We start from the raw sequence: 23,559 nt of genomic DNA on the forward strand, positions 1-23,559 counted from the left end.
GAACAAGAGCAACAAGTGGAAAACAGTAACAAATATTGTAGATATTAACCAACTATATCAATAATCACTATGAGGATCAAGTGTAGTATACCAGTTAAAAGACACTGCAAAAGTGGATCAAACCCAAAAAGCCAATTTTATGTTGTCTATTACATGTAAAGACACTCAAAAGTAAATGGTTAGAGGTCTGGAAGTATAGTTCAGTAATATAGCATGTGCAAATCCATGGGGTTTGGTCTCCAGCACCACCAAAAAAAAAAAAAAGGTAAATGTTGAAGAAAAATATACCCTAACACTAACAAAAGGAAAACTGAAGTAGATAATCACTTCTTAACTTCCAACACAAAGGATTTTAAAACAAGGAACATTATCAAGGATAAATGGCATAGCATGATTGTCCAAGAAGACATGATAAGCCTTAACATGTTTACACATTCCCTAGCAACAAAGAAAACCACGTGAAACTAAACTGATACAATAGCAAGAAGAAAGGAGGCTACAACACCCCTCAATCTGAAATAAATCCAGCAGGCAAAGTCAGTAAGGACAGAGATGAACTCAACAGCCCCATCAATCAACTGGATATAATGGACATCTATACATGACTTTATTTACCACAAAATACACATCTTCACGCACATGTGGAACATTCACCAAGACTGAACATAATCACAGTCATTAAACATACCTCAAAAAATTGAACATAAATCATACAGTGTCTGCTCTAGATCACAAACTAGAAATTAGAAACAGAAAGATAACCAGAAAATCCCAAAATACGTGATTTAAAAAAAAAAAAACACTTTTAAATAACACAAAGGTCAAAGAAGGAATCTCAAAAGAATTATTTTTTAATGTTTTCAACTGAATCAAAATGAAAGTACAACTTACTAAAATTTGTGGAAAGCAGCAAAAACTGCTTAGGGGGAATTTCATAGCACTGCATGTATATAATAATAAATGGCTAAAAACATTCTGTTGCTTACTCAACAAACTTGAAAAAGAGAAGATTGAGTCCAAAGTATTTTAAAAAATGAATGAAAGAGCAGAAATAAACGGAACTGAAAAAAAGGAAAGCAATACAGGAAGGGGGGGTAATCAATGAAATCAAGAAGCTGGTTCTTTGATAAAGTTTTGAGACTTTCTGCTTGTTTGATTTTTAAGAAGAAAACTACACCACAATAAGCCTCTGACCAGAAGGAGGAAAAAAAGGCATAAATTATTATTAGAAATGAAAGAGGACCTTTACCATTTCATACACTTAAAAGGATAATAAAGGAACACCATAAATTAGTCTATATCCACAAATTTGATAACCCAGATGAAACGGATATATTCCTTGAAAGATACAATCTTCCAAAACTCTACACAAGCAGCATTCTGAATAGGCTTAAAACTATTAAAGAAATTGAATCGATAATCTTCCAAAACAGAAAGTGCCAAACCCACACATGGTCACTAAAACTCTACCAAACACTTAAAGAATGAATTCTATCAATTCTCTGTCATTCTCTTTCACAATATAAAATCAGAGGGAATGCTTCCTAACTCATTCCATGAGGCTCTAATATCCCTAATATCCAAAAACATGCAAACACATAATGGGAGGTGGGAGGGAATTACAGACCAGTATCTCTCGAAAACACAGATGCAAAAATTCTCATAAATTAGCAAAGACAATCCAATGGATAAAAATAATTTTGTATCACAACAAAGTAGAATTTATCCTAGATATGCAAGTCTGGTTCAACATTCAAACAAAAAAAGGTCAATGTAATTCATCACATCAACAAGCTTAGAAAGAAAAAAATTACATGATCATATTAATAGATTCAAAAAGTATTTGACAAAATCCGACACCAATTTGTAATTTTTTAAAAGTCACCAAACTAGGAATAAAGGAGAACTGCTTTAAACATGGTAAAGAGTATCTATATAAAAAAAAAAAAAAAACCTACAACTAACATCATCCTTAATATAAATGAGAAACTGGAAACTTTCCCACTAAGATCAAGAGCAAGGCAGAGATGCCCCCCTCACCACTGCTTATCAACATCTTACTTAAGGTCCTAATGCAGAAAGGAAGTCAAAGGCATACTAATTAGGAAAGAACAAACTGTACTGTTTTCAAATGGCAATGATCCACACAGAAAATCCAAAAGAATGGATAAAAATGTTCTTGCAACTAATAACAATTATGAAAATGTCTCAGAATTCAAAGTTAATGTACGAAAGCCTATAGTTTTCCTATTTTCATCAGTGAATAAGTGGAAATCAAAATTAATACAGTACCATTTACATAAGCACCAGAAAAAAATGAAATAAAGTATGAATCTAACAAAGTATGTATGAGATCTCGATGAAGAAAACCATAAAACTCTCATGAAAGAACTCAAATAATAACTAAATCAATGGAGAACTAGTCCATGATGAGGGAGATTCAATATTGTCTAGGTATTAGTTCTCCCACATAACCTACAGATACAATGTAATCCCAATCAAAAGCCCATCAAGTTATTTTGTGGGTATCAATGAAGTAATTCTAAAGTGTGTATGGAAAAAAGACCTTTCACAATAACTAACTCAATATGGATTATAGATGTAAATGTAAAACACAAAAGTATAAAATTCCTAGAACAGAACATATGAGAAAATCTAGATGGCCTTGGGTATGTATGGCAGTGACTTTGGAAACAACAAAGGCCTACATTCATGAAAGAATTCATCAACTAGACTTTATTAAAACTAGGAACACTGAGTGAGGCATTCTTTCTCTCTCTCTCTCTCCCTACCCCCAGCCCTTTCCTGCCCACCATAAATGAGCTGCTCAGCTCTCCTATACCCTCCTTATGATGATGGACTGAAACAATAAGCCAAAATAAATATTATTTTTCCTTTTAAGCTGGATCTCTCAGGTGTTAGTCACAGCAACAAAAACCTAACTAAACCAGAAAATTGGTACCAGAAGTAGGGTGGGTTGCTATGACTACCTTATAATATGGTTCAGAGCCTTTGGAATTGGATGGTGGAAAGAATTTGGAAAAGTGTGGAGATGCAGGCTAGAGAAAACCTAAACTCCTATAAAGAGAAAACCTAAAATGCTATAAGTAGAGCTTAAGGGGTGATTCTGATATGGAATACCAGAATACCGAATGTAGATGACAGGAATGCAGACAGAAAAGACTGCTCCTGGGGTTTCAGATGGAAACAAGGACTCTGGAAGAAACTGGACTGAAGCCATTCATCTATGTTGCGGCAAAGAACTTATCTACAGTCTGTCAATACCCTAAGACTTTGTGGGAGGCTCAGTTTAAAGGTGATGGACTAAAAACAAAAATTTCAGAAAGTGAGAGAGAAAAAAAATTAGGAACATCTGCTCTATGAAAGACAATGTGAAGAGTATTGTGAAGGCAGCTATAGAATGGAAAAAGTATTTGCAAAAGACACCTGATAGAAAGACTGCCATCCAATAAAGGAAATGCAAACTAAAACCACACTAAGATTCCACCTCACCCCTGTTAGAATAGCCATCGTTAGCAACATCATCAACAACAGGTGTTGGCAAGGATGCAGGGAAAAAGGAACCCTCTTACACTGTTGGTGGGAATGTAAACTAGTACAACCACTCTGGAAAAAAATTTGGAGGCTACTTAAAAAGCTAAACATTGATCTACCATTTAACCCAGTAATAACACTCTTGAGGATACCCAAAAGACTGTGACACAGGTTACTCCAGAGGCACCTGCACACCCACGTTTATTGCAGCACTATTCACAATAGCCAAGTTATGGAAACAGCCAAGATGCCCCACCACTGACGAATGGATCAAGAAAATGTGGTATTTATACACAATGGAATTTTATGCAGCCATGAAGAAGAACAAAATGTTATCATTCGCTGGTAAATGGATGGAATTGGAGAACATCATTCTGAGTGAGGTTAGCCTGGCCCAAAAGACCAAAGATCGTATGTTCTCCCTCATATGCGGACATTAGATCAAGGGCAAACACAACAAGGGGATTGGATTTTGATCACAAGATAAAAGCGAGTGCACACAAGGAAGATATGAGAATAGGTAAGACACCTAAAAAATTAGCTAGCATTTGTTGCCCTCAATGCAGAGAAACTAAAGCAGATACCTTAAAGGCAACTGAGGCCAACAGGAGAAGGGGACCAGGAACTAGAGAAAAGGTTAGATCAAAAAGAATTAACCTAGAAGGTAACACACACGCACAGGAAATTAATGTGATTCAACTCCCTGTGTAGCTATCCTTATCTCAACTAGCAAAAACCCTTGTTCCTTCCTATTATTGCTTATACTCTCTCTTCAACAAAATTAGAGATAAGGGCAAAATAGTTTCTGCTGGGTATTGAGGGGGTGGGGGAGAGAGGGAGGAGGTAGGGTGGGTGGTAAGGGAGGGGGTGGGGGTAGGGGGGAAAAATGACCCAAGCCTTGTATGCACATATGAATAATTAAAAAAAAAAAAAAAAAAGACTGCTATCCAAAAATATACAAAGAACTCCTAAAATTCAAGACAAACAGCCCAATTTAAAAATTGGGCCAAAGACCTTAATAGACATCTCCCCTCAAAAAATAAACAGTAAGTAAATGAAATTGCATATGAAAAGATACTCCAAATCCCGTGTAATCAGGAAAATGCAAATGAGAACAATGAGATACCACTACACACATATTAGATGGCCAAAATGTGAAATACTCACAACCCAAAATGCTGACAAAGACGTGGTCCAAGAGGAATTCTCATTCATTGTTAATAGGTATGCAAATGGTACAGCTCTCTTCAGAAGGCAATTTTACATTTTCTTACAAAACCCAACATATTCTCACCAAACAATCCAGCTACCATGCTCCTTACTATTTACTCAAAGGAGCTAAAAAATTATGTGTACACAAAAAAACCTGTACATGGATGTTTATTCATAACTGCAAAAACTGGAAGACATACTATAGTATATAGTATATCAAGATGTATATTCATCAATAGTAGATGAATGGATAAAACAAACTGTTACATCCAGACAATGGAACATTACTCAGCACTAAAAAGAAATGAGCTGTCAAGACATGAAAAGACCTGGAGAAAGTTTAAATGCATATTACTAAGTGAACAAAGCCAATCAGGAAACGCTATGACACCAACTATATGACATTTTGGAAAAGGCAAAACTATGCAGACATTAAAAAGAACAGTGGTTACCAGAGGTTAGCGGATAGAGCATATTATTACACATTTGAACAAACCTAAAGAATATACAACAACAAGAGAAATCCTTGTGTAAACTACAGACTCTGGGTGATATTCATGTGTCAATGTAGGTTCAAAAACTGTAACAAATGCACCAATCTGTTAGAGGATATGATATTGGGGGAGGCTATGTATGTGTGTGTGGGCAGGGAATATATGGGAACTCTCTGTGAACCTAAGTCTTCTAAAAAATAAACAAAGTCTCTTTTCTCTAAATTACAAACTAGACAGCTGAATGGATTAGGGAAGGAAGGAAACAAGCTAGGCAATAACCAATTTAATGACTTCATGCCCTCACTCTCCTAACAATAACATAAAAATCTGTAGCTCTTACTTGATTTCCTTCACAGGCACTTTCTTCAGGAGAAGCTGCTGTATCATCCTTTGTTCTTCTGAGGGAAGCAAAATTAATAAAGCTTCACCACCCTCTTTGTACCTAAAGAAAGAAAAAGAAAACACTAATATCAACATAATCTGAAAAAAACCTTCCTGAACACACACTCACACAAAAAAAAACCATAATCTGCAGTTTACATTTTAACAGTATGAGGAGTATATAATATGGAATCAAGTTCATCTATTATTCAAACTTGACACAAAAAAGTATTTGTCACATGCAAGTCCTAATTCCATAAAATAGAAACAACCTAAATTACCTAACAATGCATACCAAATTAAATGATTACACAAACACGTGGCATTGTCTGGTATAGGGATTAAATAGCAGACTCTCAAGGAGATTGCTTGAGCTTGACTTAGTAGCTCAATGACCCTGTGCAAATTACTATTCTACTCTGTGTCTTAATGTCTCATCTGTAAAATGGGTAACAACATCTTCCTTACAATGTTGATGAAAATGTTAAATGAGTTGATATTTAGGAGTAATCCCTGAATGCTATTTCTCTTAAGATAAATATAGATAGATAGATAGAGATATATGTAAATATCTATATATATAAAAGAAACACCAGCTTTTAATCTGGGTCAAAAGAAAACTAGGGATCTACCAAATTTCCATCACTAGTTATAATTCCTAATTACTTTAAGGAAATACTTCAATAGAAGAGCTAGCTCCTAAGAAAGAAACCCAATTAAATGTTTTTTGTAGCTGTTGTTCTTGACTTAGTCTTACTATGTAGCCCAGGCCTTGAACTCACAATGTAGCACAGGATGGTATCAAGCTCAATATCCTCCTGCCTCAGCCTTCTGAGTGCTTAGCTTACAGGAGTGTACCATCACACCCAGCACTAAAGGTTATCTCTTAAACAGGTCCCTACCCATATAGCAAGGAGACAATTTTTCACTCAATCCATTAGAGAATTATAATAAAATTAATTATTTAATAAATGTAGCACCCTAATATATTAATGAAACTAATTCATATTCCTGGGAATTGTTACTAAAACCTCTGAAATAAAACTGCTCAGAATCCTAAGTATAAAGAAAAGGATCTCTGTTCAGGTACAACACTTGCCTCCAACCATGTTAACTTCTCTTCCCTCACAAAAAAAAAATAAAAATAAAAATCTTATTTCATGCCACACCTTCAGAAATTTGTGCTGATATGGGCCATAAGGCTTCCTGTAATTGCTGAAGCTTCCTGTGCTATTTGCATGCAGTTTACAGATAGTATAGTATCAATTAGTGGTGTAGAAGCAGTAAAACCAAATCAAATGAGGTATTTGGGGAATTATTTCTAAATACTCAAAAGAAAACATCTTAAAGCACTCTAAGATTCATGATATAAAATATGTGGAGTGTATTTTTATAACTAACCAAATAAACTGTTTACTAAGAAATAATACATCAGGCATAAATTGAACACAAAGATATAAAAAATGAAAATTCCTGTCTTCAGTGATTTATCACTCAAGTTGACTAGGAAAGAAAAAAACACACAAGCAAGAGATTCAGGAGAATAGTCACAGAATGTTAAGTAAGTCAGTGCCAAAGGACAGCACAGATAACAAAAGCTGAAGTTTCACACAGGTCTTGACAATAGACAGAAATGAAAAACCTAAGGTATTCCAAAAGAGAATAGCATGACTAAATGAGTAGGAACCAAACAATACAAAGCTAACTTAGTAAAATAAGAACTAAATTAAGAGAAGGTCCAAAGTTAGAATACACAAATGGTCAGCAGAAAGGACTACTAAAAAAAGGTACATTAAAGCCTACTTTTAGAAGACATTGTATGACCCTATATTCAGTAACACTATCTTGCAGTACAATTTTATCATTGAAAACTGAAGGGGGAAACTGGCTTTAACGTCTTACTGAGAAATGGCAATTGTACTTTATTTTGAAGACTCAAGGACAATTTTTACTTTAAATGTTATCATTAGAATTCAACCCATACATAAGATAAAACTCCAATAATAAGAAAAAGTATATAACCATCCTTGTATGCAACAGGTTCACAAAAATAGGAAGTAAAACACATCATAATGTTAAGTTTTCTTCTAGTTAACTCATTTATCATAAAATTTTAAGGCCACTATATGCCAGACACTGAAATACTAAGAAAAATTCTAAGCTTAAGTTTACTTAAGCCTGGGTACTTAAGTAAACTGAGCAATCTTAGATATACTTTATGTTAAAGTCTCTGGAAAGAGACTATGTAAAGAAAACCTCTTTCACAAGGTTACTCTATGGGCTAAATGAGCCCACTCATTTATTCACTTAACAAATATTTATTGCGTTTGGAAATAAATGTGCTTATCCATAACCTATCCATTCCCTGTGTAGTACAGAGGTTAAGGGACAGGATAGGTCGAATCTCATGGAAATACTAACAGACCCGTGGCAACCAAGCACGGTATTTGCTAGCATGACTCCTCATCTGTGAGACGCTTTTGATAGGACACACCAGGGTTGTCACAACCTGGACTCGAGGTACATTTCTCTGGTGAGCTTTGTGAACAAGCATACAAATGGACAATCTTTTTAAGTGATATCTCACACACACTTTGTATTTTCTGTGTTTACCTGGCCCAGAGCACCCTCAAATGTGCCAAGAAATGACCCAGGTATTGGATTTTTTATTTCACCTACACCTTGGGACTGCTTTTATCCTAGAAATTATTAAATCTTGACTTTGAATGTGGGAGGCAGCTTCTAAGACACTTGCCAGTAATCTGTACCTCTGAGCATTCACACTCTTTTATACACACACACACACACACACAAAGAGAGAGAGAGAGAGAGAGAGAGAGAAAAGAGCTGACGTGTGTAACTACTAGGATACTGCAGATAAGATGGAGTGTGAGTTCCATGTCTAGGTCATAAAAGACATTGCTGCTTCCAACTTTCTCTCCTTTACCCTTTCATTTGCTCTCTGTGACAAAGTAAGTTGCCACATCATCAGATGTTCTTTGAAGAAAGCAACAGGAGAAGAAACTAAGAGATACCTCTAACCAACAGCTAGGAAGGAAAAGTATCTGCAAACATCCATAAGAGTGAGCTTGCAACTGAATCTACCCCACTTTAGCTGCAAAGTACCATTGTAACACCTTGACAGTGTCCTTGTGATAAAATAAGAGGTAAAGAACCCACCTGAGCCAAACCTGGATTCCTGACCCATCGAAACTGAGATAAATGATTACTAGTGTAAGCCATTAAGCCAGGGGGCAATTTGTTACACTGTAGTAATTAGTATATTGTGTAAAATCTGGTCTATGAGTCTGATTTGTTAACTTCAATATCTACTATATGCCAGGTCCTCTTCTAAGTACTTAGGGTACATCAATAAATAGACAAACATTTCTGCCTTTATAGGGCTTATAATCTAGTAATGAGAAAGGGAAACAAGAAAAAGAAAAACAAGTAAATGCTCTAGTATATCTGAACATGCCAAATGCAATAGGAAAAAAGAGCAGGGTGTGGAGGAGTGAAATCAGAAGGCTACCAAGGTAAGTATGTGGATACTTGGGGAAAGCACTGAAACAGAAACAGCTAATATAAAGGCCCTATGGCAAGAGCATGCCTATCACGTATAAGAAATAGCAAGATCAGTGTGGAGATGACCTTGGGAACATGAGAAACAGGCAAAATGGGAGAGAGGTGAATGTATAGGCCTAGAGGTCACTGTCACTCTAACTGGGAAGCCATCAAGAGTGGTAGGATTTCACTTGTTTTTGAAAAGATATCTGGACCTGATGTATTAAGTAGACAATAGGAGAGACAAGAGTGGGAGAAGTGCCTGGGAAACAGTAGACTAAAAATTATCAGCCCCTAATCTACATCTCTACAGTTAAACAGGCTGCACTCTACCCCAGGTCCTTACTGCTTCAGATACCAAAGATTTACTTTGTCCTTTTATTAAGTCTAGATTCTAGATGTCAACAGCTGAAAGAAGGTGGCACATAAGGAAGCATTAGCTTCCTTCTAGGGGGAACAGACTATAAAGAAAGCACCTTCACAAATCTCAGCTAAAGGACTGAAAGAAATGAGGAATTTCAATAGCAAAAACCGTTCCAATCTTATATCTAAGAAATTCACAGTAAGTTTAACTTAATGCTCATGGAAAATTTATCTTCACTCGTTTCAATTTATACACCAATTCAAGACCATTTAAAAAATTCTCACTGATTCCTTACAGTACAGAATCTCCTAAAAATCATGAACCCTTCCCAAATCAGGACTCTTTACTAGTTTACAGCTTTTCTGTTAAGGCAAACATGCAAGGCAAAGGTTTGGCCTCTGCTGCCCCCTAGTGGAATCACAGTCTACTACCTAAATTACTCAAAATTTTCAGCAGCTGTAAAATGCAGCAGACAAATAAGGTTAAGTCAGAATATTGCTGAGATCTTATCTCTTAGTACTTTGGAGAAGAAAATAGTTATCTATAAACTCCCAAATAAAGGATGTATCTGATGTGTATCTCCTTCCCATTCCCAAGTCTTTTCTATTATCAATGGCACATTTATAACAAATAAAAGAGCTTGTTTTTTTTTTTGAATACCAAAAACTACAAGACCTAAAGAGAATTGCTTTTAATTGTCAGAATTACATTATGAAACTATATTCCTATCTCTTGCCTCACTGATCTGAAAAAGAGATCATTTTGTTAAATGGTTACGGGAAATTTACCAATTGCCATAGATCTAGACAGATGAATCAATTAAAACAGAATGACAGCCAGGCCTAGTGGCACATGTCTGTAATCCCAGCACTGGGAGGGTGAGGGAGAAGAAGTGTAAGTTTGAAGCCGGCTTGGGTTACACAGTAAAATGCTGTCTTAAAAAAAACAAAAAGCACTTGAATACAAGTACCTGAATCACCTTGTGTTTTTATTTAGCTAAAACACAGGAGGGTGGAGGAACAAGTTCTCTCAACCATAGCTCCTTTGCTAAAGAATTCAGTTTTCTATATTCATCTATTATAGTTCAATTCCAAAGTAAACACTATCTGGCAACCTAGTTTTAATTACAGCCTAACAGGATTTTAATTAGTTTCAAATTTTAATTTAGCCTTTATTCAATTCAATCATTCAGTCTCATGGCCCACCAAACTTTCTAATTTTCTCTAAGCCCCTTAATGGCAACTTTAAACTGCCTGAAAAAAAATAAATAAACATTGTATGTGCTAACCTTTTCACTGACTATACATCTAAAACAGTCGATTCAGAATGTATTGATTATAAAGGGTCAGAAATGTACTTCAGAAATTAATGACTATTAGAAATTATATTAAAACAGTCTTTAAAAATTAGTATTTCCTTTTCAGACATGGCATTGTACTATTGCTCTAAGTTTTCTTCATCTTCACAGTCATCAACACACAATTTAATGCTCACCACAGCATGTTCAACTACATTACATTTCCAGAAACTCCTCCAGAACCTACAACCCTGAGATATTTTGCCTTCTTGGGCCTTTTCCTGATACACTATAATGTCCATTAATTTCATATAAGGAGATTTTTAAATACTGCTAAACATACTGTGTGAAGGAAATCAGTCTGCCCTGTCCATGACCACATATAAAAGGGTTGTAAGAATCCTCTGGTCTAACATATTTGTCAGATACAAAATCCAACCTTGCCTATCCAAAGACAAACAGAACCACAAAATGTGTGGTCCTGCAGATTTGTGTCAATACATATATAAATTTACACATACTAAATGCTTACTGAGAGAAATTAAACCATGGGGGGAAAGATTTGTTCCAGCACCCACCACTAATGATTTCTTAGAAGATTTCACTCTGAACAATAGTCCAAATATATACTAAACACATTAAGAGATCAGTGAGATACCAGGCATCTTCTTAAAATGGAAAGCAGAACCATTTTTCATAAATCTCATGAGAAAATAAATTTCTAAAGAATAGTGTGAGCGCTAAGATTCCACCTCACCCCTGTTAGAATAGCCATCATCAGCAACACCACCAACAACAGGTGTTGGCGAGGATGCGGGGAAAAAGGAACCCTCTTACACTGTTGGTGGGAATGTAGACTAGTACAACCACTCTGGAAAAAAATTTGGAGGCTACTTAAAAAGCTGGACATCAATCTATCATTTGATCCAGCAATACCACTCTTGGGGATATACCCAAAAGACTGTTACTCCAGAGGCACCTGCACATCCATGTTTATTGCGGCACTATTCACAATAGCCAAGTTATGGAAACAGCCAAGATGCCCCACCACTGACGAATGGATTAAGAAAATGTGGTATCTATACACAATGGAATTTTATGCAGCCATGAAGAAGAACGAAATGTTATCATTCGCTGGTAAATGGATGGAATTGGAGAACATCATTCTGAGTGAGGTTAGCCTGGCTCAAAAAACCAAAAATCGTATGTTCTCCCTCATATGTGGACATTAGATCAAGGGCAAACACAACAAGGGGATTGGACTATGAGCACATGATAAAAGCGAGAGCACACAAGGGAAGGGTGAGGATAGGTAAGACACCTAAAAAACTAGCTAGCATTTGTTGCCCTTAACGCAGAGAAACTAAAGCAGATACCTTAAAGCAACTGAGGCCAATAGGAAAAGGGGAACAGGTACTAGAGAAAAGGTTAGATCAAAAAGAATTAACCTAGAAGGTAACACCCACGCACAGGAAATCAATGTGAGTCAATGCCCTGTATAGCTATCCTTATCTCAACCAGCAAAAACCCTTTTTCCTTCCTATTACTGCTTATACTCTCTCTACAACAAAATTAGAAATAAGGGCAAAATAGTTTCTGCTGGGTATTGGGGGGGGAGGGAGGGGGCGGAGTGGGTGGTAAGGGAGGGGGTGGGGGCAGTGGGGAGAAATGAACCAAGCCTTGTATGCACATATGAATAATAAAAGAAAAATGAAAAAAATAAAAAATAAAAAAATAAAGAATAGTGTGAGTACACAATGACATTTTACACAGAACACAGTCCCAACTCTCAATACATGTTCAAAATATGTTATTAATTTCCATTGAAAGACTTACTTTTGGGGATAAAAGCATGACTCAAGAGGCAGAGTACCTGCCTAGCAAGCACAAGACCCTGAGTTGAAACCCCACTACTGCCAGGAAAAAAACAGACAAAAAAAGACTTACTTTTGAACTGTCTAGTACACAAAACTCTATTTTAAAAATAGTCCTTTACTGCTGTACTATTATTTCCACTCTTTTATGGTGCTCAAAAGGAACATATCAGAGTATATTTTGATGGGGTAAATACAAATCAAAAAATATTTAGACACTCAAACATTTGACAAAAATTACTAAATAGGGAAAGAAGAGCTCCACTTCTTGCTAGGCTATAGAAGAACATGAAAAACCTTCACTTTAGCTCAAACAAATAAATGTCACCACATACAAAAAAACGTATTTTTTTCCCTGGGAAGGAAACCCCAAACGGACTTCCTAGATAAGCAATAGAGAATATTTTCATACCTGAAGTGGGCACAAGGTGGGGGAGGGGGAGGTCAAGCCTGCCAGAGTGGTAGTCTTTGCTTAGATAATCCCTATAAAAGCCTTAAAAGTTCAAGGCTTGAAATCTGAAGCAATTGCTAGTCCAGTTAGACCAACTCCAAAATCCATACTAGCACAAATCAGTTTTGATGACAAGGAAAATGAGAAGAAAATTTAAAACTGAAGAAATAGTTCATCTGTGGCTAATCAGAATTAAATGTAACTTTATTATGATTAATATTTAGGTTATTTACAATTCTTAGCTATTATAAATATCAGCATCACAAACATCTTTACTGAAATTTTATTCATCTCCTATTTTCTTAAGATAAATTTCTGGATACAGAATTATTAAATCAAAAGGAAATACTGAGGCTTTTGATAAGTATTACTACATGCTATCCAGAGAGCTGTTAACCGTTACAATTCTACCAAATTAAAAAAAAAAAAAAAAAAAAAAGACAGCATTTACTTACCTAATTCCTCCTTTGTTTATCTCCAGTTAAATGAAAGCAAAAAGATGGGCCAGCACACCTACCTGGCAGTTCTACCTGCTCTGTGAATATAAGTGTTGGCATCTTCTGGACAATCAAATTGAAGAACCCAATTCACAGCTGGAAAATCTATACAGAAGTAATGGCAAGAAAGAAATCAGTTCGAGATCTGCTCTGCTACACAGTTTTTATTTCACAATATTGCTTACCAAGACTTTCCATCACATGAAACTTAAGAGCTATCAACTGTGAACTTAATTGAAAGTAGTAACTGCATGAATCAAGAAATGCTAAACATTTCTGTACTTGGTCAAAGTGAACTAAAATTAATGAGTGTCTGAATGTGAAGATTTCTTCACATCTGACACAGAACAGACAGACAAATAATAAAATACCCTGATGTTTGATAACCTAAAAGAACACTCGTCACAGGTCCCAGTGAACTATAAAATGGGTTTCTGAATTTAAGTGAAGGTTTACTTTTCCTGCTAGTCCTACCTCCAGGTGAATTAGTGAAGTCTTTCTAGGTCCTTTTCCTTGCTTCCTAGCAATAATTGTTCCCTATATATTTAAGGCTATAGCAACCTTCACTCCTTTCCAGAGAATTCTGTTCTTAACTTCTTAAGAGAACTACCTCTAGTCATTATGGGTTTTGCTGTGGATTTCAGATCAATCACCATCACGAAAAAGGGCTGAGCACAAAAAAGATGAAAGGATGTAGGTATTGGCTCCTGCCTGTAATACTAGCTGCTCAAGCACTGACGCTCAGGAGGATCATGGTTTGAGGACAGCAAGAGCAAAAAGTTAACAAAAAAACTGGGCATGGTGGTACATATCTGTAATTCCAGCTACATGGGAGGCATAGATAGGAAGTTCATGGTCCCAGGCTTGCCCAGGCAAAAAGCAATACCCTACCCAAATAAATAACTAAACCCAAAAGGGCTGGGGATTTGGTTCAAGTGGTAGAGCACCTGCCTAGCAAGTGAGAAGCCCTGAATTCAAACAACAGTACCACCAAAAAGAAAAAGAAGAAAATTGTGTTGGAAGACAGTTATAGTTTTGACTCTTATAAATATCAATAAATCAAAAAAATCTACTCAAAAGGGTAGAATTTCAATATGGGAGAAAGTCAAGAAAAAAATAATTGAGAAGAATTCTTGCTCAGGACCTCAGAAGTCAGGACATGTAGCAGGGCTGTAAGTAGGTTGAAAATAGCACTTGGAACTCAGATCCCCTCCCTGTTCTGTACAGCTGGGTCCAACAGTCTTATGCTGGAGAAAGGCTTCAGAGCCCAGGAAAGCAGATACTCCAGAAGGCAGGAGCACCAGAGCCAATGGAAAACAGGTACACTGAGGGAAAGTTTGCATGCTGCCTGGGAGGTCTGATGCTGAATTCCTTGCTAGGCTTCCTCAGAGCCAGCAGCAAGCTTAATTCTCATCACAATCAGGTTCTCCCCTCTGGAGAGATTAAAAGTACAAAAAGAACATTTTGAGCCCTTCACAAAATGATCAACTTTGTCCAAATCCCCTCACACTGACAGCCACTAGTTAACAAACTTCAAAAAGGCTTTTGGTGCCTTACTAATAAGTATAAAAAGACATCCAATTGCAGACAACTGAGTCTCAAACATGAAAGACAAATGATAAACAGCAGAAACAGAAACAATGGCAAGAAGAGAATCTAAAAAAAAAAATTCTTGCCTTTGCAAAAAGAACACTGTACCTATCAAACACCAAGAGGATGAAAAGAGATCTTAGAACTTTAAAACTTTAAGTTTTAACAAATCATCCAGAAAGAAAAAGAGAAAGATGGATAATGGGAGAGAAAAAACAAGAAAATCAGAAGATCAAAGACATCAAATAGTCTTATGAAAAGAGTATACAAGAGGAGGAAGAGATTTTGAAACAAGACAGTAAATAACTGAGAATAACCAAGACAGGGTATAAGAATCTAAGTACCCTAACTCTTTCGGAAGGAAGCAATCAGTACATAGTTAAAACATACTGAAGTAACCAAAACACAAAGAAGCAATTCAAAGGTAATCCTCCTATAACCTGTGACTCTATTACACTGCTCAATATGTTAAGTATCCAAGTTTAATTAAGATTAAATACAATTAAGTTCAACCTTTCCTCAGTTCTATCAGCCACAATTCACCTGCTCAACAAAGATATACTGCTGGACAGTGCAGCCAGAACATTTCAACAATCACAGAAAATTCTATGGAAATGCCAGTCTAGACTGAAAAACTACAGTGAATGCTTGCACAAGTGGGACCTCATAAAGTGTCAGTACAATGTGAACAAATAGAAAATTATATAAGAATATCCAGAAAAAGAGAAGAGTTACCAAAAAGGAATAAGGCAAATATCTTCCACAGAAAACTGATTATAGAAAGACAATGGAAAATATCTACAAAACTCTGAAAGAAAACTATTTCAACCTAGCAATCTATTCTTGTTCCCATTATCACTCAAAATAGGCTATTATCAAACACAGAAGGACATGAAGTTTAACTACCATACACTCTTAGGAAATTATGAGAGAACAGATTTTTTTTTTTAAAAACCCAAGAGAAAGATAGGTCTCTGGAAAGATACATTTCAACTTGTAACAAAATCGCAAGTACTACTGAAACTATGATAGTTTGTTGCTTATATTCATAATGCTAAACCTCAGTTAAATGCCAGTGAGAATACAGAATGTTTTCCCCATCCCCATTTAGCAGTTCACAGACCTGCTAAATTCCACCATAAAGCTCTGTGAATCAGAGGTTAAGAACCCTTAACTAAAAGGAAAGAAAGACAACATACAATAGAGAAACCTGCACACACCCATGTGTACTACCACTAGTCAGAAAAGCCAAGTTATAAAGTCAGCCTAGGTACCCATGAACAGATAAGTGAATAGAGAAAATATGGTATGTGTATATGATGGAGTATTATTCAGCCATAAAAAATCAAATGATGACATTTGTAGGAAAATGGATAGAACTACAGATCATGTCAAGCAAAATAAGCCAGATAAATACCACATTTTCTCTCACAGGCAGAATCTAGATCTTACAAAAAAACAAAGAGACAAACATAAATGGAGGACTATTTGCAGGGAAACAATCTCATCAGTATACCAACTCCACTCCTTCAACAGTAAACAATCGCTACAGAGCCACTGGGGAACCAGTGAGAGGAAGAGGGAAAAGGGCAGAAGGGAGTATGATCAAAGTACTTTGTAGTACATGTGAAAAGGTTACAATGAAAACCATACAAAAGTTTATAACAAAAGTTTAAAGGGATTGGGAGAAGGGGAATAAGAAAGAGTAAGAAAGGGGATAAATATGATCAAAGTACATTACATGAGCACATAGAAATACCACAATGAAACCCCTCACTTTGTTTAATTCATATATGCCAATAAAAAAATAAAGTTAAATAAGTAAAAAAAAAAAAGTAACACCCCAAATATGTAAGAGTAACTATGTCTGGTAGAGGGAAAGGAATAAAACAAGACAGAGAAAGGACACAGAAGGAACTACATTAGAGCTGGAGGCATGGCTGAAGTACCACCAAAAGAAGAAAAAAAACCCTGCCTAGATTAACTGATTTCTTTAACAAAATCAAAGAAAACATAACTAAATATTACTGTCTTTTCACTGGAAATAGATGCAGTACGTGTGGTTTTTTTTCTTTCAAATTGTAATTTTTTTTTTTTAAACAAGTAAGAATCTTTTTTTTTTTTTTTTCTGGCACTGGGGTTTGAACTCAGGACATCATGCCTGCCAGGCAGGCACTCCTACTGCTTGAGCCACTCTGCCAGCCCTGTTTTAAGATGGGTTTCTGAGATAGGTTCTCACAAACTATTTGCCTGGAACTGACTTTGAACCACAATTCTGCTGATCTCTGACCCTTGGCCAGCTAGGATTACATGCATGAGTCCTGGGCACCTGGCAATGAATAGGAATCTTAAAAAGAATAAACTTTACTTTAAAATGTGCATTAGATCAAGAGCAAACACAACAAGGGGATTGGACTTTGATCACATAATAAAGCAAGAGCACACAAGGGAGGTATGAGGATCAGTAAGACACCCAAAAAACTAGATAGCATTTGTTGCCCTCAATGCAGAGAAACTAATGCAGATACTTTAAAGCAACAGAGGCCAATAGGAGAAGGGGACCAGGAACTAGAGAAAAGGTTAGTTCGAGAAGAATTAATTTAGAAGGTAACACAATGTACAGAAAAGCAATGCAAGTCAATTCCCTGTATAGCTATCCTTATCTCAACTAGCAAAATCCCTTGGTCCTTCCTATTATTGCTTATACTCTCTCTACAACAAAATTAGAGATAAGGGCAAAATAGTTTCTGCCTGGTAGTGAGGGGGTGGGGGGGAGAGGGAGAGGGTGAGAGGGTAAGGGAGGGGGTGGGACGAAAGGGGGAGAAATGACTCAAACATTGTATGCACATATGAATAAAAGAAAAAAATGTTAGGCAGGTGTCCAACTGTCAACCAACAATAAAAGAATTTCAAAAATGTGCATTTGTTGTTGCCAGGGGAGTAGCTCAAGTGGTAGAGCACTTAAGCACAAGGCTTTAAGTTCAATCTCCAATACTACAAGAAATAAAATATGCTTTTGTTGACCTGAACTACTAAACATCAGATCTAAACAGAAAAAGGCACAATCAAAATGTTTCAAAATTATATAATTAAAGAATGGTGGGGATTAGGGATGAGAGTTGTAGGGCTGAGAAAAAATTTTAAAAGCTTTAAAATATGCATGCATAGATAGCTACTGTCTCCAATCACACACTGAAGAAGTGGTATGGTGTTCTGAGATATGTTTTAGAATAACCTAAAAGGGAAAGGAGGACAAGGAGGATCATGAAAAAGATAATTAAAGTGGAGTAATATGTATATGATAGTACATTGGACCTATTGTTTGTGTTTGCTTAAAATTTGACATAATAAACAAATACAATAAAGCAAGGTGATCATAAAGAATTCAAGATATTCTCATCTCTTGTTCCAATCTCTAAACTAGTTCTCTTTCCTAATTATTTCTATCTTTATCCTACCCCCCAAGGCCACAAGCTACATTTTAATACAGCAGCTTTTTAAAAATAAAATTTGAATACATTTAATGTAGTGGTTTTAAATTACAGATTAGAATGATTGGCAAAAAGTTGGACTTCTCTGAAATTTCTTATTAAATAAATTACAATTTCAACATGTTTCCAGTTTTCAATGCAAGAATTTTTCATGCTTTAAACCTCTAATACTCCTTTGATGATTCTACAGGATCATCAAGATTCTGAAAGGCAATTATCATGAAACAAAAGAACACAAAAGTTGCAGATATTACAGCATGTTTCACTGATACGTTCCTAATGTTAGTCAACTGTTAACAATTTGCTAATTTCTCTCTTGCAAGAGAAAAGACAGCCCAATTACTTGAGTCTATTATTTTCCAAAAAAAAAAAATACACCCTATTAAGTAAATTATGTTTCCCACAATCACAGAAATTTCAGCCCAAAAGTTTGCTTACCCAGCCCCCTGGCTGCAATATCAGTAGCAAAGAGTACTGCAGCTCTCTTGCGGACAAACTCATTGTAGACTTCCATTCTTCTCATCTGCTGTTGTCGGCCATGAAGAGCAAGGATAGAAATACCAGGACGGAGCCTGCAGAACACTCTGTACAAGTACTGCACCTGATGTGAACAGAAGGATAAGCTTGGTGCCTCTGGATGACAGCAATAAGGCTTACAAGATGAGCAACAAAAATGTGTTAAGATACACAAATTTCACCAATTGAAAGTTTTTCAATATGGAGTAGAAATGTACTCTGGAGTAATAATCTTCAAACATTTTTATTCATATACTCCTAAAAGAATTTTGAAAAAAGAAAAATGTTCTTAATTTTTAAGTTGGTATCTGAAATCTCTTCATATTCAAATAGCTGCAATAATATAATTTCTCTAAAACTGACATTCTAAAATAAACACTTTTCTCTTACAAATAGCAGGTATTTGATATCCACAAACCAAGTGAAAAATACATGAAGAAACTCCTCTTTAACAGAAAGTTTTATTTCCTTTCCTTCTTTAATTCTCATTTCTATTTCCTGACCCCACAGAACTGCATATTAAAATTATTTTATTGACCATTATAAATCATAAATTTCTACAACAAAATGTTGTCGGTGTGTGTGTGTGTGTGTGTGTGTGTGTGTGTGTGTGTGTGTGTAGATACTGGAGTTTGAACTCAGGGCCTCACACTTGATAGGCAGACACTCTTACCACTTGAGCCACTCCACGAGGAAAATGCTGTCAGTTTTATCTTTCATTTTCTGCATCTTTACACTATATTCTCTTCTCAGACTGAGAAATTATTAGCTCAGAACTGACCAAAGCAACAAATATTAGGATTTAATAACTGTTAGACATAAATTTTACTGTAAATACATCTCCATGTACAACCCTAGAAGGAGCTAACAAATGTTTTCATTTCTCATTAATATGTAAATGGATACTATGGACTGCCAGACAGAGGGAAAGTTCAGCATCATTTCTAACCTTGGTATTAAGAGTATCTGTTTGAACTTCTATTAAATATGCCAAAAGTCACAAGGAAAGATGACCAGAATGGGAAACCACCTAAATTGCACAATGACTTGTTACCCAATCATAAGAGTCACTCACTTTCTCAACAGCAATACTATAATGCCAGGGATGGTCTCTGATTCCGAGACAATGTACCAGTAAGATCAGGTATAAATGGACTCATGCCTCTTTATTATAAAGGTATTGAAAGGGCTACCATAAAGGGGCACATGAGAAAGCAGAATCTGCAGACCACCAATGTAAACTCAGGCAAATCAGTCTCAGGACATTAGTCTTGGAAAAAGTACATAAGGACATTCAGCAAGTATAAATCTCAAATTTGAGATGCCTTCTAGACACAATTGGAAATATCCAGTAGTCAAGGGGATGCACATCTGGAGCTTAGGAAAGAAGTCAGGGCTTCAGATGTGAACTTGACAATTGTCAGCATATGGATGAAAATCATTAGGTTACCAATAAAGAAAGCATAGAAGGAAAGAAAAAGGCAGAGTAGTCAGAGTCACTTCAAATTGCAGTAGTCAAAATAGGAAAACTCAGCAAAGGTAGTTAAAACAGGGAATTCAGAAAGCAAAGTGAAGGAGAACAGGTTAACAAGCATTGAGATTAATGAGGCACAAAGGTATAAAGAAGTGTTTCAAGAGAGAGGAAATGTTCAGCTATACCTAGTGTTTCTGAAAGGTCAAATAAGATAAGGACTATTAAGTGACCACTGACTCTAGAAAGCTGCATCTCCCCAGGACTGACTCAGTGAAGAACTAATGAGAGAACAGGAGGTAAGAAAGTGATTTGGGCTAGTAGAGGGAAAGTCTAGAGAGACTGCTGTGAAGAGCAATAGAAAAAGCAGGGACTGGAAAGGGATGTGGGGCTCACTTTTTATTCTTAAATAAGGGCAGTATTTCAAAATGGTAGGGAGAAAAAAAGTAGGAAAGAAAGGGGATATGTGCATTAGCAAAGGCCTTGTGTGGATCAGGACAGGGACTAGAGCACACACAAGAGTTGGTCATAGTGAAGGTCAATCTTGATTAACAACTTGATTGGACGGAGAAGTGCCTAGGAAACTAACAAAGCACACTTCTGGGTATGTCTGTAACAGTGAGATGATTAACTAAGGGGGGGAAGACCCTCCCTGAACATGGGTGACACCATCCCACAAGCTATAAGTCTGGACTGAATACAAAGAGGGAAGGAGAGAAAGCCCACAGTGCAGTCTCTCTCTTTTTCTCTCTCTGCTTCTTGGCCACCATGATATGACTGCTTTGCATGCCACACCTTCTCCTCCATGAGACTGAGCCCTGTGAAACTATGAACTATAATAAATAATTCCCAAACTATGAGCTATGATAAATTCCTCCCTTAAATTGTTTATGTCAGATATTCTGTCATGAAAGTCTAACACAGTCATAAACACAATCAAGAACAATTGTCTACTGTGGCAAGAACAAAAGCAAACTATTAGAAAGTGGAAACTTTATATATAACTCTGAAAATGATTCCTAGTCTATAGATACTAAAACCAACTCTTTCCATTAAGATAGGTAAAAATTTTGAAAATGTGAAAGAGGTCCAAAGAAGATCTAGCCATTCTCTACATGATAAAATGACAGGGCTCAGTAGACAATAGAAAAAGACCACCGCTTACCTTCCACACGCTAGAGGGAAACTCACCTGCATACTTATCATGGTAAGCTACTATAAAACCTATAAATCTAAAATTTACCTACTATATGCCTACATGTCATCAGGAATCTGAAATATAGAGGAAAATGGTATATAAATCAACTACAGGCCCTTCTCCTTAAGGGACAAAACCAAGTTTTCTTATGCATCTCTGAATCTCCTATTTCCAGCACACAGCTAGAACTCATAAAGAGTTTATTAGCTAAATAAAAATATAAGCAAAACATTACAAAGGGATAGAAAAGAGAACGACTCATTCTGAAAAGAGTGAGAAAAGGACTTCCAAGTAACATGTGAGCTTACCTTAAAAAAAAAAAGAAAAACATATTTATCAAAAATTAGTGTGAGGGGTGCAGGGAGAATATTCCAAACAGAAATCAGCATAAAGAAAGACACCAGGCATGGAAAAAGAGGCGTATTCAGTCCCATAGTCATGAAGAAGAGGGATGCATCATGTTATGATGGTCTCTGCTTAACCTAGCTGACAACTGTGACAACTGTACTTTCTACCAGTATTTACTGGAGGCTGCTATGTTTCTGGTATTATTAGCACCTAACATAGTACTGAAGAAATACAGTTTCTACCTTCATGGAACTTAAAAGTCTTATTCTCAGATTCTTTTTCAAAGAAACCACAGGATTCTTTTTACCTACATATCCCTCACCTAGCAATATGTCTCATATCTAACTGAAATGTGATCACTAAAAGGAGATGATTCAACATGAGTAAGTTCAAAAAATAAACAAACAATGGGTACCTCTTTGCAACTGGAGAAAAATACAATACTCTTCTTCTTCAGGTGGCTTCTCAAAAAGGAATACAGCACACTAATTTTTTGGTGCAGCTCACAAACTATGTAGTTCTGTTCCAATGTAGCAGGCGTGCTTGTAGAATCAAGAGAAAAAATATTTTTAAGAAGTCACAATGAAACTTTTGAAATCCACACTTCTTTAAAAAAGGAAATTTTAATAGTGGAACATCTCTCAAATTTCTTTCTCTTTCCTCTCTCTCACCCCCACCTGCCTAGCAAGCAAAAAGCCCTGAGTTCAAACCCCAGTACTTAAAAAATAAATAAATAAAAGATTTATGCCATTATTTATAAAACAAAAAATGAAAGTCAACACTAACACCTATCATGAGGGAACTCACAGAATTAACTAATGGGCACACATACAATTAAGTATCATGCAACTGTAAAAGAGGAAATGAGGAATTTATCCACATATGGCTGTGTCTGGAACCTATTAGTAGGTAAATAATCAAATAGCAGAATAGGACATAATTTGGTACTTATATCAGGGTGGAGATATACATTATATATGCATACACAAGCATAGCCAGATCCATCTGTGTTTATATTAAGAAAAAAATGCAGACAAACCAAAATAAATGTCAATTGATTTTAGATATAACAAAGTCATAATCTATAAATGGAAATGCTAATAAGCAAGACTTCATTAAAATTTTTAATTTTCTTATTATTACAAATGCTGTCAAGACAGTAAGAAGGGAAATAGAAAAAAGTCTGCAAACAACACATCTGATAAAGGACTGTTCTCTAAAATATACAAAAACACAAATGCACCAATTAAAAAAAA

At 36.0% G+C, this 23,559-nt stretch overlaps 1 protein-coding gene across 3 annotated transcripts in view; it reads right to left on the reverse strand.

Annotated features, from left to right (window-relative positions):
* Ddx10 (DEAD-box helicase 10) overlaps window positions 1–23,559 on the reverse strand; it is a 341,323-nt gene that overhangs the window by 298,669 nt on the left and 19,095 nt on the right. For 2 of the 3 annotated variants that reach the window (XM_074066768.1, XM_074066767.1), the window contains exons 7-10: window positions 22,719–22,845; window positions 19,209–19,371; window positions 13,710–13,794; window positions 5,602–5,703 (exon numbers count right to left, since the gene is read on the reverse strand). In XM_074066768.1, coding sequence (XP_073922869.1) covers window positions 5,602–5,703; window positions 13,710–13,794; window positions 19,209–19,371; window positions 22,719–22,845 — 477 coding nt within the window. The remainder of the gene's footprint in view (window positions 1–5,601; window positions 5,704–13,709; window positions 13,795–19,208; window positions 19,372–22,718; window positions 22,846–23,559) is intronic. The other variant, XM_074066769.1, reaches the window with a different exon arrangement.

The sequence above is a fragment of the Castor canadensis genome, chromosome 2, assembly GCF_047511655.1.
Source record: "Castor canadensis chromosome 2, mCasCan1.hap1v2, whole genome shotgun sequence".
Taxonomy (NCBI): Eukaryota; Metazoa; Chordata; class Mammalia; order Rodentia; family Castoridae; genus Castor; species Castor canadensis.